This window comes from Perna viridis, chromosome 4 (assembly GCF_037379345.1).
Source record: "Perna viridis isolate PV_CMFRI_1.1 ecotype Kerala chromosome 4, ASM3737934v1, whole genome shotgun sequence".
NCBI classification, from domain to species: domain Eukaryota; kingdom Metazoa; phylum Mollusca; class Bivalvia; order Mytilida; family Mytilidae; genus Perna; species Perna viridis.
This window is the reverse complement of record NC_142448.1, coordinates 13,041,191-13,053,639: the sequence shown is the minus strand read 5'-3', so window position 1 is coordinate 13,053,639 and position 12,449 is coordinate 13,041,191. Positions and strand designations below refer to the sequence as shown.

The window sequence follows — 12,449 nt, the reverse complement described above, 5'->3', positions numbered from 1 at the left end:
TAAAATCAAGCCCCATTTCAGAAAATTCATACCCCAGTTCAGCTGAAACTGCACCTTCTTTGTCGGAACGTATCCGGTACAGATACTATGCAAAGTTAGTGCCCCCGTCCGGGACATCTAACACTGTGATTAGTTTAAAATAGATACCAATAGGTGGACAGAAGTACGGAGTTGTTGGTCCCAAAATCTGATATAAATGCATAATGATCTTCCATGGGCACAGAACCATTAATACGGGATCATTTTCGATTGGCACCGTTTCTCTTGGACTGGTCCTGCGCCTTGGTTAGTTGAGAGCGAAGGGTTACTGTGAGTGATGTAGAACGTGTTGCGATAATTGCGTAATGATCTAACTGTTTCCTTCTGCTTCTGTTAAACTTTCTCCATTAGCAACAGTACCACATTATTGTAGCAATATGCAACTTGATCTACGTTCCGTGTGATACATTTCAGCAGCTGATAGTTTAAGAGAAAGGTCAGGCCATGAAAGGTTACCGATAGGTGTCCGTCTAACACGGGGTCATGTTGACGATTTCTTCCAATCAATTTCGACTTGTCTATAGCGCGGCAGATTTGATGCGATCTTTTGGTGGGAAACTTCGTAGCGCCCGTTCATTTAGCTTGACAGTACAGAAAAATTTTCTGGAAGAAGCCAATAACCTCAAGATGTTTGGAAGAAGACCCTTGAAACAGTTAGATAGCAACGGTAAGTATATCTACGCATCGAAAATGTAAGAAATTGACAAGTTAATCTTATTTTTAACCGATCTTTAGCTTGATCTCTTGATCACGAGCCGATTCATAGGATCAAGTGTGTCCGAAACGAAAAACAAACCAGTACTATTACAAGATGTGCATACCAAAGAATGCTGGAAATATATTGATAACTGGTAAAATGCTTAGGTGATTTCCTTAGTTATAAAATTGTATTCAATTACATTACATGTTTTTGTTCCTCTATCCCTTTTTTGCTTCTTCTACTTCATCTGCCATCTATAGTCCAGATAATCATGAGGACTATATTCACTAATTTGCATATCATTAAGTGTCAAATTGGTTGGCAAATAAACAACTAAATAAACAATTGACAATTTCATGATTAGAACACCTATTTTCAAAACTTTATTACTTTTTTATTTTATATCCAATTTTGGTTTTGTAAAATGTTTCATTTAGATAAAATAATTCATATTTTGAATGTGAATTTATAAATCTTTTACTCGAAAAATAAATTTGTAGTGATATTTATATGTAAACCTCTATTTTCATATAAAATTTCAATTAAAATCTTATGCACATATAGTCTAATTACGGAATATTTATTCTAAAATTCAGTGGATAAAAAGAATTTTATTAGCAAATTTGGGAACCAAAAGAATTTTTCAATTATCGTTCAAAATGAAAAAGTTATGGTAATTTAAAGTTGATACCCCATACCACTCGATGGATTTTTTGCCAACCAAAACCAAATCACAGGTAAGTGATGACGACACGAAGAACTCTTCTATAACAGGGGTTTCATTATTTTTTTGCAATGCAGGTACCTTTAGTTTTGTAGGAGGTACTTTTCATCATTTTGTTTAATGAAAATGTATGAAATTTTAAAATTCTGGAGGTACCTTTCAGAAGTTTAGAAGGGTTAAAGTACCTGGTATCATCTCTTAATGATAGGCCTGCAATAAATTTGTGTAATGATAACTTACCTTACTTCATATATTAAGTAGTTGATAGTTCTTTCTTACCCAATTTACAACCAGGTTGTTCTTAGGTTAATGCATAAATGGTAAAAAAAAAAAAAGATAAAATTTGGTTGTCTATTCAGCAAATATTGAAATTTCAGTCTTTCACATGTCCAAATGGTAGTTTCACTTGTCCAAGGCATCCTTTATTGTCAGATCCTGATATATAAAATTTTCATTGTACAATAACTTTATATTGTTTATAAGTATCAATTTTATAAAAGGTTCTAATTAAAGTAAGACTGGTTTCATTCTTTCATATAATATTTTCTTTCTTTGCCAATTTCTTCTTTGTATATATACAGTTATGGGGCAGTCCTCAATTAATCATTCTGAGATGAATATAATTATTAAGATTTGTTGACAGTAGTACTAAGTCTGATCTATTTAATGTGTGAATGGCATGGTTGATATTTCACACTTAATTTTTTTTGCAGTTCTTGGAAACAAGTTAAAAGATGAAGTCAGTGCCTTATTGCCGAAGGGAAAGAAGAAGTATACGGTAAAAGAGATAGAAAATTATAACATAGCATGTTACAGAATGTAACAAACATGTAGTGATAGATTTTTATTGATTTATGCATCAATTTGTTGAAATTTGTGAAATCAGTCGATTTTGATGTACATTTGTATAAGGTAGAAACTTCTCTGTTTTGTATTTATTCTTGACATTCTGTGTTTAAAATTGTCATTTTTAATTAAAGTGCATTTTATTACTGAAATACAAAATGATGAGCTGAAACAAGGTTTGAATTTTTTGACATTCATAAAACATTTCCTATTACACACTGTTCTTTGAAAGCACATAGATTGCTTTGGCTGGTTTTTCACAGTCTGGTAGGAGTGTTATCTGACAATATCTTTGGCTGGTTTTTCACAGTCTGGTAAGAGTGTTATCTGACAATATCTTTGGCTGGTTTTTCACAGTCTGGTAAGAGTGTTATCTGACAATATCCTACATATCCACTGAGGGAAAAAATCATGGTTCACTTTTTTCAACACCAACATGTAGTCTTTAGCTTGGTAGGTAGTTAATATTGATTTTGTCATACATGTACATGTATACAGTATAGGTTTACATTAGGAACTTTACTGTACATTTTGAATATTTTTATGTATGGTTATACTCTGCACTTAATGAATTAGTTTTCTTATTTTACCAGGTCTCTGTGGAAGGAAACATTGGTTGTGGGAAAACAACATTACTAGAATATTTCAAGGCTTCTCCAAATGTGGAGGTAGATATTTTTGTTATGATTAGTTGTGAAGAAACATTATTGAACATTAAGCAAGAGAAGGCATTGTAACCATTTTAGTGGACATGATATAAATGCACATTCAAAGTTTTTTTTTTAGAATACAATAATACAACCATTTGTCTGTGGAATTAAATGAAGATAATATAAAATGCCATCTTGATGGAAAGAATAAGGCCAACCTGGCTATCATTAATTAGCCAGAAACTCCAAAAAGACAACAACCAAGTATATGAAAAGTATACAGAAAAGCCAGCAGCACTAGTATATACAAATCATCTCATCTTTCCATTTATGTCTACATACATGTATTTTATAAGCATAACATGCACATCATGTGAAGTAATATATTATTGTGCAAATTAGAATATAATTATTGGGTAACCCCTTTGAAGGGAGATAATTCTACTTCAGTTAAGATATGGAAGGTTCAAACCTGGTGGGATCCATGGCTTAAGTTAAGCCAGGAACTCCAAGAAGACAACAACCAAGTATATAAAAAGTAAACAGAGACACCAGCAGCACTAGTATATACAAATCATCTCGTACTTCCATTTACATGTCTACTTACATGTATCTTATAAGCATGTTTGTAACTTATGCATCATGTGTAGTAATATATTATTGTGCAACAAGAACATAATTATTGGGTAAGCCCTTTGAAGGGAGATAATTCTACTTCAGAGTTTTGCACATTTACCCATTGATGGCCTAGCATAGATTTATTAAGTGAAATATGATCAATAAAGCATGTTTGTATGAACTCTTCAGGCAATAAAGGAACCAGTTGAACAGTGGACCAACATTCAAGGACACAATGCTTTAGTAAGTGTTGTTTATTTCTCAGTCCAGCTCTAGTTCAAATTATATATATACAGTCATTTTTCTAAGCTTGTCATTTTTTATCGTTGACAAAAGACTTTCCAGAATGAAAGTCATAAGCCCTCGATTGGTTCATGTGGCAAAAGTGACAATTTTATTACTCCAAGCTAATTACAACTTTCAACAGGTGTTGAAATTTGTTTAAACAATCACTTAATTGGCCAGTTACACTAATCAGGCACATGGAGTCAACAACGATCTCTTGCCCACTCATGCATGAAATTAATGCACTTAGTGGTCAAATGCAGATCTAAATTTCTGCTGTGAAATTCCTTTACTTCTTGTTAACATGGCATCAAAATGACATTAATAGTTTATTATCATTTATTATTGTACAGAAGTCTGAGTATAAACCAAATGTGGGTAATTGGTCACTAACCCGTGTCACTATATTTTGTAGTTGCATGTCGGCAATATTTACAATCTTGAAAATATCATTTATGCTATTTATGAACTTTACTAAATATAGCTGTAAAATAATGACATCAATTAGTTATTGACCTGGTAATGCATGTAGTATTAGTGCATATTCAGGCTTCCTATTAATCTACTTCATAATCTATATCTACGCTGTGCCACATGTATTTTTGTGTTTATACAAAGTGTGAACCTGCACAAAACGGCCTTTTTTTTTTTCCAAAATTAAAGAAATTTGAAATCAAATCAGGGATGTAATGTATGCATGTATGGTCCCTGATAAGGTAGAAGAATATAGGCAGTATAGTTCCTTTTTGAATTAAGGCTTTGGGAATTCCTATTTAAATTGTCTGGAAAACATATATGCTTGCATTATAAGTGATCTTTGATAAAAAGTTAAGAGCTTTATTCATATACAATTTACATTAAATTTTATTTAAGGTCCTTACACAGTGTTGTAAATAACAAATGATACTGAAATATCTCATGTCAGATGTTTATATACTGCTTTTAAATATATTCTATTTGTCCCCATTTTCTCACACGAAAATGACTAAAGCTTTCATAATCCTGGAATAAAAACCCTGTATATATTTCAAATTTGATGGGCTAATTTTTTGTCATACAGCTGTGACATCTATGGCAACACCCCCTGCACAAAGTTTTAAAGGATTACTAAACGATCCCGTTCTAAGTAGTGCATTCTATGTTTAACTATCCTGTGTACAGAGACCACTTGTCTTATGTTACCATGATCTTGCTCTTCTTTTAAAGCTATAGCAGTGAAAGAAATTAGCAGTAGACCTACGGACCGAGACTATGTAAAATCAAGCCGGTCTATGAAGATATTGGCTCAATTTCCTTTGAAATCTACAATGCGGTCTACATAAAATTATGGTGGGCCTATGTTGACCAAAAATTAAGTTTCTAACACTGCTATAGTAGACAATGCTATACAGAAGTTTTCACTTCAGTGACATTATACAGTTTATAAAGTTTTTTTTTTTTATTGTTTCTCTTTTCTATCCATTGTAGGCTTTATTATATCAAGATCCTAAGAGATGGAGTTTTACATTTAATCTATATGCACAATTAACCAGAATACAGATGCATGTTAAATCTCATGTAAGTTACAAGACAGAAATTAACATAGAACTATTTTTCTAACAAAGGGTTACTTAAGGCATAGAAAAAGTTCCTGAGAACATGATTCATTTACACTGCATTTTGAAAAACACAAAACTGCATTTATCATCACAAGACTTAAATGATGACAAACTACATGTGGTAAGAAGCAGGAAAGAAATTGATGTGTATAGGTTACAAACCACTGACCTGAAATTTAGAGTAAAATGGTTTAATGCTGTAGAACCAGATGTACTGTTAGAATGAGGATTCTTCTCTTCTTTTTCCAACATTTTGTAAGACATTGCAGAATAACCACAATTTATACATATATGTCACGAAATGAAAAAAAAACAACTGTTCAGCTATAGTTAATGTCTTCTGATTCCTGTCATTAATTTCTTTAAAAATTGGAAAGAAATTATACTCAATTTAAAAGAATATGTGCATCTTTTGACAAATCAATAGAAATTATGCTGTCCATTTTCTTCCAGACATGAAAACTTCAACATTTATAATTACTGCATTTGAAGTATCCTGAACATAAATGTAATTTAGTAAGCTAACATAATTGTGGTGTTAATGGAAGATTAATGATTTTTTCAGACAAAACCAGTAAAAATGTTAGAAAGGTCACTTTACAGTACCAGATATTGTTTTGTGGAAAATGATTACAGAAGGTGAGTATAATAAAATGAACAATGATTTCAATCTTATTTTCTATTTCATCATAAATATTTAATGTCAAGTAGAATAAAAAGCTAGGTTTTAATATAGAGGAAGTTTAAGATAGGAAGTAAATGCTACAACTTGGGGTAATTATACCATACTAATACATTACAAGTACATGTATAATGATGTGATTTATTATCCATGTCCACCTTTGATTTAATGCAATTTTAAGATGAAAAACAGCAATAAAAACGATGTTCCTTTGATGCTGCTTTGCAACATGTATGTACTTATACATCTGGACTAAAAATACAATTATAATACAGGTATTAAATGAATAGAAAATCAGACTAGGCATAAATATTGCAGTTCATTGCAACTTTAGTGAATCATTTCATCCCTAATTGCTACTTTTTTCATGCATGTTTTATCACAGGATAACATGCCAGTATAACTCACCCATGCCTTATAAAAAAGTCCCTGCTCCAGTATTAGTAAGTTATATTGAAAAATATAAATTTTGTGTATGTGAATATTTTTGATTCTGTTCACATCTGTATCAGTATTTGTAATTGTAAATATTTAAAAGAACAATAAATAAGACTATCTATCAGGATGAGTGCAGTACTAGCTATTGCCAACTAATAAATATTGAATTGAATTGTGTATAGGTTACAAACCACTGACCTTATAAAAAACTTCTGTTGCCTACTTACAGAATTGAAATAATCATAAAATTATTATTCTATTTTCAGTAAAACAATAAATGGCTTAGAGGTAGCTATTCTGAATGGCTGGTTTGATTTCCTAATGGAAAGAGAAAATACTGATTTAGATCTAATTAGTAAGTAATTGTGATATTTTGTGGTAATTAATAATTGAAAACAACCTTAAGCTGCTCATTATCAATTTTGTTTTTCATAACTCAATGGAATATAAGATTTTGTGTGATAGTGAAGAAGAGAATGAATCATTAATGCACATTGTAAAGCCGAAAATAGTAGTTCACTATGGGAAGGGATAATGATGACCTTTAATTCTGACTTGGTAGATAGGGAAGTCACATGTTTTTGTTGTTGTAAAAGGTTATTATCACAGTTCCTAAAAATCCTTTTTCTCCAGATTAAAAATTAATGGTGTTCATTTAAGCTTTAAACTTGCAAATTCAACAAAATTTGGATGAAGTGGGGTTTTTTTTCAGTATGTGGCAGCTGAACAGAACTGTTTGGGGAACTTTTTCAAATGCATTAAAAGTTGTATTGGTTACAATGTCCAATTGCTAGTAGTTTAACTTTTTGGAGTGTTTGTTAAATATGATGGTGGACCATAGACTTGATAAAAATGAAATAAAACTGATGTGTAGTTTTGTACCTTTTCACCTTGCAGTATACCTCAGGGCTGACCCAGAAATTTGTTTCGAAAGAATTAAGAAGAGGTCAAGAAAAGAAGAATGCTGTGTTCCATTTGTAAGTACAAATGTAACTCAAAAATTAAGTTATACTGCAGTCCAATTTTAGGATTTTTTTTAATTTATATATTTGACTTTATATATTTGACTTCAACAAGAGAACTTTTATTTTATATTTGTAAGCTTTTCTGCGGTGCCACATAACCTAGATCAGTTATTGTAGGTGGTTTGATGAAGGACAGATGATATGGCATGATAACTTTGTTCCCACCTTGTTGGGACTTTTAAATAATACATTAATGAAAAACTCATGTAATGAAACACATAGCTTAATCTTAATTTTGGACTGAATTTTTACATAGTGAAAAAAAAATGAATTTAATTAAAGGTGCTCCTTGTCTGGAAATGGAAGACGTGAAAAATAGTAAAAATATTTTAAATCCTAAAAAATGGAAGTTTAATTGAATTTTACCTCCTTTACACCATTGTCCGTTTTGTCCCATAAAATTTTATCCCCGTGTAACAATAATGGAGTATTTAATGAACATTTTTTGGCGGGAGTTTTGTGATGATGTAATCTTCGTCATCAGGGTCTTTGTTATGTTTGATGCAATTGTTTTTTGAAACGCATTGGTACTGATTGATATTGACTGAGACAAAATGCAGTGCACATTTACAACAGGTGTTGGCGAATATACAGTGACAAAACAATAATTCGGCCATTGAATGACAACAAACCAAGAGTTTAATGTATTGCAAGGAAACATCTGGGGATATGCTACAATATTGCCTGCTATTTTTTTATTAGTAGAGCAGTACATTTTACATTGAAGGAAATTTTTTGAAAGAACAAGACCTAATAGGATACAATAATGTATTATCTTAGGGAATAATGCATGTAAAACATAACAAAATATGATATACTCTGCAATTTCTTGTTGGTATATATCCTTGAAAACTTCGGAAAAACCTTGGAAAAACCCTTGAGTTTCAAGATTTAAAAAGAGTGGCAACCCTATATCCAGCATCAGGTATGGGTCCCATATTGTGGATCCAATTTCAGGCCTGTTGGACATTTACTTCCTGATTAACGAAATTAGGCCATGTCTGACTTGGACTTATTTTTTACGGAAAGTTTCTTACCCATTTAGAGTTCTTTAGAAACTGTTCAAGTAATTCATTCATAAGCACCTTATTGATACAAAGGCATCAATTCTAAATCTTTTCTTTTAAAATAGCAATATAATACTAGCTTAAAAAGTTTAATTTTTATTTAATTGTTCTTTTTAATTTGACTTTGTTTAATCTTTTTTTTTCATTTTTAATCCTCCCCAGGAACTGATTCAGTCCCTCCATGATTTACATGAGGAATGGTTGATTCAAGGAAAGAAATTCAAAGTCCCTGCTCCAGTATTAGTAAGTTATATTGAAAAATATAAATTTTGTGTATGTGAATATTTTTGGTTCTGTTCACATCTGTATCGGTATTTGTAATTGTAAATATTTAAAAGAACAATAAATAAGACTATCTATCAGGATTAGTGCAGTACTAGCTATTGCCAACTAATAAATATTGAATTGAAGCTTTACAAAAAAAAAAACATAGCAATTTGTATTTGATGAATTGTTCAAAAGTAAAGTAAATTAACTAAAAATTAAAATTTTGTTAAATTGTGTGCTTTAAAAATATGTTATAAACTATGATTCATCAGTAGATATCAACTAAAATGTTAGGGTGAGGAATTGTGATCTTCCCATTTTTGTCGTATTCTGTTATCACTATTTTTTCAGGTGCTTGATGCCAACAAAAATTATTCAGAAATAACTCAAGTGTATGAAGATAAAAGGAGAGAGATTTTATGTGGATTTCATTGATATTATGTTTTATGTGTGTACTAAGTGTGTGTTTGTGAGAGAGAGAGAGAGAAAAAGGACATAATGAGGATTGTGCAATTGATAGAACAAGTTGAATGTTTTAGATGTTCATGTGTAACCAATTTAATTAGACTTATAAGTCAAGTACTTTTTCAGAAATAATTGTAAGGAGGTTATCAACAAATGTTCTTTTTTGTTGAACAATTTCACCATGGTAATGTTTGTTAAATTGGCCTTGTTAAAACCAATTGGTAATTGCTCTTCCATATGATTTTCAGATGAATAGGGGTTCTACCTCAACATATTTTTTTGTTATTGATAGAGTATGTTTTTGAAACATTCTAAACCCAGTTTATTAAGTGAATGAGCAAGATCCTAGTATTCTTACTGTATAATAATTACAGGGATGCCATTTTCAGCACATTTACAGATGTCTGCTTTTACGAATCCAGAATTTGTTGTTAAGATTCTTTTTACAGTAAATTTACTGCAGATTTTGCCAGTTTTCTGCTTCCCTGTTGTTCCTTAGTATATTGTCTTTTGAATTCTTAACAAACTCAGTTATGTCTCTTTGTTGTTGTTTGATCTCTGTTAAGTCTCTTACCAGACATGATTTTTTTCCCTCTTTTTAGTGGAATTCCGCTATTTTAAATTCTGATTTTACTGTTAGAATTCTCTCTTCTTTTTTTTTTTTACTTTATATTTACTTCTAATTTTGCCAATTTTTGCTTTGTTTGTTGACCTCGTAAAATCATCTCTAGTTAAATGTTAAGGATTTTTTATTCCGAAATCATTGGTTTAGAATATACACTTTCATGGTACTATATGTTTGATGATTTTTGTCAAGAACTATGATTTTAATGGTCTTGTATTGAAAACATGATTTGTTAGCCTCTTGTTTCTTGTATATTAATGAACCAATTGAGTAGAGTGGTAATATAATGCTTATCTGATAACTATCCTTTTCACCAATGTTGTTCAAGAACCTTTAGATCAGAGTCTCTTGGTGCTATGATGTACGAGGATATAAAAACGGGTTAATATTTAAAATATTACAGTGAATTATGGGTATTTATTTTTTCTGTAGTTACAGTGTTTTTGGTTGTTTTTTAATTGTTTGTTTCTTTTTATATAAAATTAATTTTGTTGAAAATATAGTAGGTTATCTACATATGTTCTATTTGTTGGAAAATGTTTACATAGAATTTTGATTCATAAACCTCTTTATACCATCTTTACCTTGTTCAGGGTATTTAGTGTTTAGGTAATGATTAAAAAAAAACTTGAAATTTGTACTTTCCCATTAAAAGCACCTTCCGTCTATATGGTGCAATTTCCTTGTGAATTGGTAGGATTCTTTTTTCAGTTAACGCTCTGTAAAATACAGCTGCATTTGATTTTTTATACCATCTAAAAAAATGGTGTTTCTTTATTTTAGTCATATTTAAAGTTGTCTAATTCAAAATATTTTGCTTTTTAAGAATGATATTTTGTTTGTTAGTATCAAAATTACAATTAGGGAAGATCAGATTGAACTTGGACATTATAAAACTTCATAAAAAACTTGTATATATTCCTAACTTACCAGGTTACTGCTATCTAAGGCTTGGAATTTAATGTTACAAATAGTTCGGAATATCCATAGACTTTAGTAGTTTTTAAAGTTATGTAACACCAGGTCGTGACCTCTATCTAATGCATTTAAGCTTACATACAGAAAGTGATGTGTTCATAATAAATCGAGCGGCATTTCTGTTTAACAACTTATTGTTGTATATATATAAGTAGTACTGACTTACTGCCATCTCATTTTCATTACAGCATTTCAGTGTTCCTTATATCTCAGGTATGATCTGTAGAACAATATCAGTATGTTTCATTTTGTCAGAAATAAAGCATCTTTTTTATTGTATAATTTAAAATAAGAACTAGTGTATATCCCCATGTAGTAGAAGAAGTCTGGCTAACATTTTTAACAATTTTTTGCAGTGTTTACAAGACTGCTGTAGAAAAATTTGTTTAAAATTGGTCATTGTACACAGGAAAAATTCTATCATATGTTTTGAATGTTTTACATATGTTAAGGATCCCCATGAAAAACATGTTTCTGACTAACAAATTATTTCATGAAAAACAAACAAAATTCATGGTATTTAAATGTTTCCATTACGGTTGTATACTAAAGTCAGATGGTATTTATGTGTTTTCAGTAGGGTTTCATATATAAAAAGGGTACTGTTTACATATGATTTATGAAGAAAAATATGTTGCAATTTTTCCTGTGTAATGTTTCCAGTCATCATCCATTTCCTTAAAATCCTTACGTCATGTGTTCATTGTATATGCATGTTATATTTTTTACATTATATTATTGAATAAATTATTTCAAAAAGATGGATTTTCTATTTCATCATAAAAGGCCTCGGGAAGTGTACTTTTCACTACACAGTAGCAGGGTAAACCAATCTAAAAATAGATAGAACTGGAACCCCTTTTTATTCAAGATAGCCCTCTGAAGTTATTGCATTCTTTTATTAACCTGTAAACTATAATTACTGATATAAGTGGAAAGCATATTGGAATCACCTTGTCCATCAGTCCAAATTCCATTGCAATTAAAACTTGACTCGATGGATTGATTTAAAATTTTGTAAGTTGATTTATTTTGGCTTTTTTGTGGATTTAATTCAGAATTTCTGGGTTTGGCATTGGATTCTTGACAGCTGCACACAGGTATACAGACAATTCAGGGGTCTTCAATAATGCCGACGGTACAAAACAATATCAGAATGATAAACTGATCACTTTAAGAACCTTTAACTTTCGTCCAAAGGCTATCAAAATCCATTAACTCATGTTGATTCTAACAGTGTATCTTAACTCTCGAATGAAAATAACATTTCATCAAAAAGTAAGCTGACCAGCACAAAAAAATGTAAATATTTGTTGTAAATCACAAATGTATTAAGATATTTTGCAACATGGAATATATAGTAAATCATTGATGCTAAAATGCCAGTACTCCTGAATTCAACAAAAGTATGTAAAACCATCACAACGGAGATTTGTAACACC

At 30.7% G+C, this 12,449-nt stretch overlaps 1 protein-coding gene across 1 annotated transcript; it reads left to right on the top strand.

Moving 5' to 3' along the window:
- Positions 1–241: 241 nt before the first annotated feature.
- Positions 242–11,768, top strand: LOC148618913 (thymidine kinase 2, mitochondrial-like). The gene is made up of 10 exons (XM_088578279.1): positions 242–706; positions 2,177–2,241; positions 2,903–2,977; positions 3,767–3,820; positions 5,330–5,419; positions 6,026–6,099; positions 6,847–6,935; positions 7,478–7,557; positions 8,835–8,915; positions 9,291–11,768. The coding sequence occupies exons 1-10, from the start codon at positions 523–525 to the stop codon at positions 9,372–9,374; spliced, it is 876 nt and encodes a 291-aa protein (XP_088434405.1). The 5' UTR covers positions 242–522; the 3' UTR covers positions 9,375–11,768.
- The last annotated feature ends 681 nt before the right edge of the window (positions 11,769–12,449 follow it).

What these genes read in the sequence shown, in the direction of transcription:
- LOC148618913 (XM_088578279.1), top strand. Translation starts at nt 523, where the DNA reads ATGTTGACGATTTCTTCCAATCAATTTCGACTTGTCTATAGCGCGGCA. An exon ending in AGGGAAAGAAGAAGTATACG is followed by an intron (nt 2,242 to 2,902) that starts GTAAAAGAGATA and finishes TTATTTTACCAG; the next exon opens with GTCTCTGTGGAAGGAAACAT. An exon ending in GTGGAAAATGATTACAGAAG is followed by an intron (nt 6,100 to 6,846) that starts GTGAGTATAATA and finishes TTCTATTTTCAG; the next exon opens with TAAAACAATAAATGGCTTAG.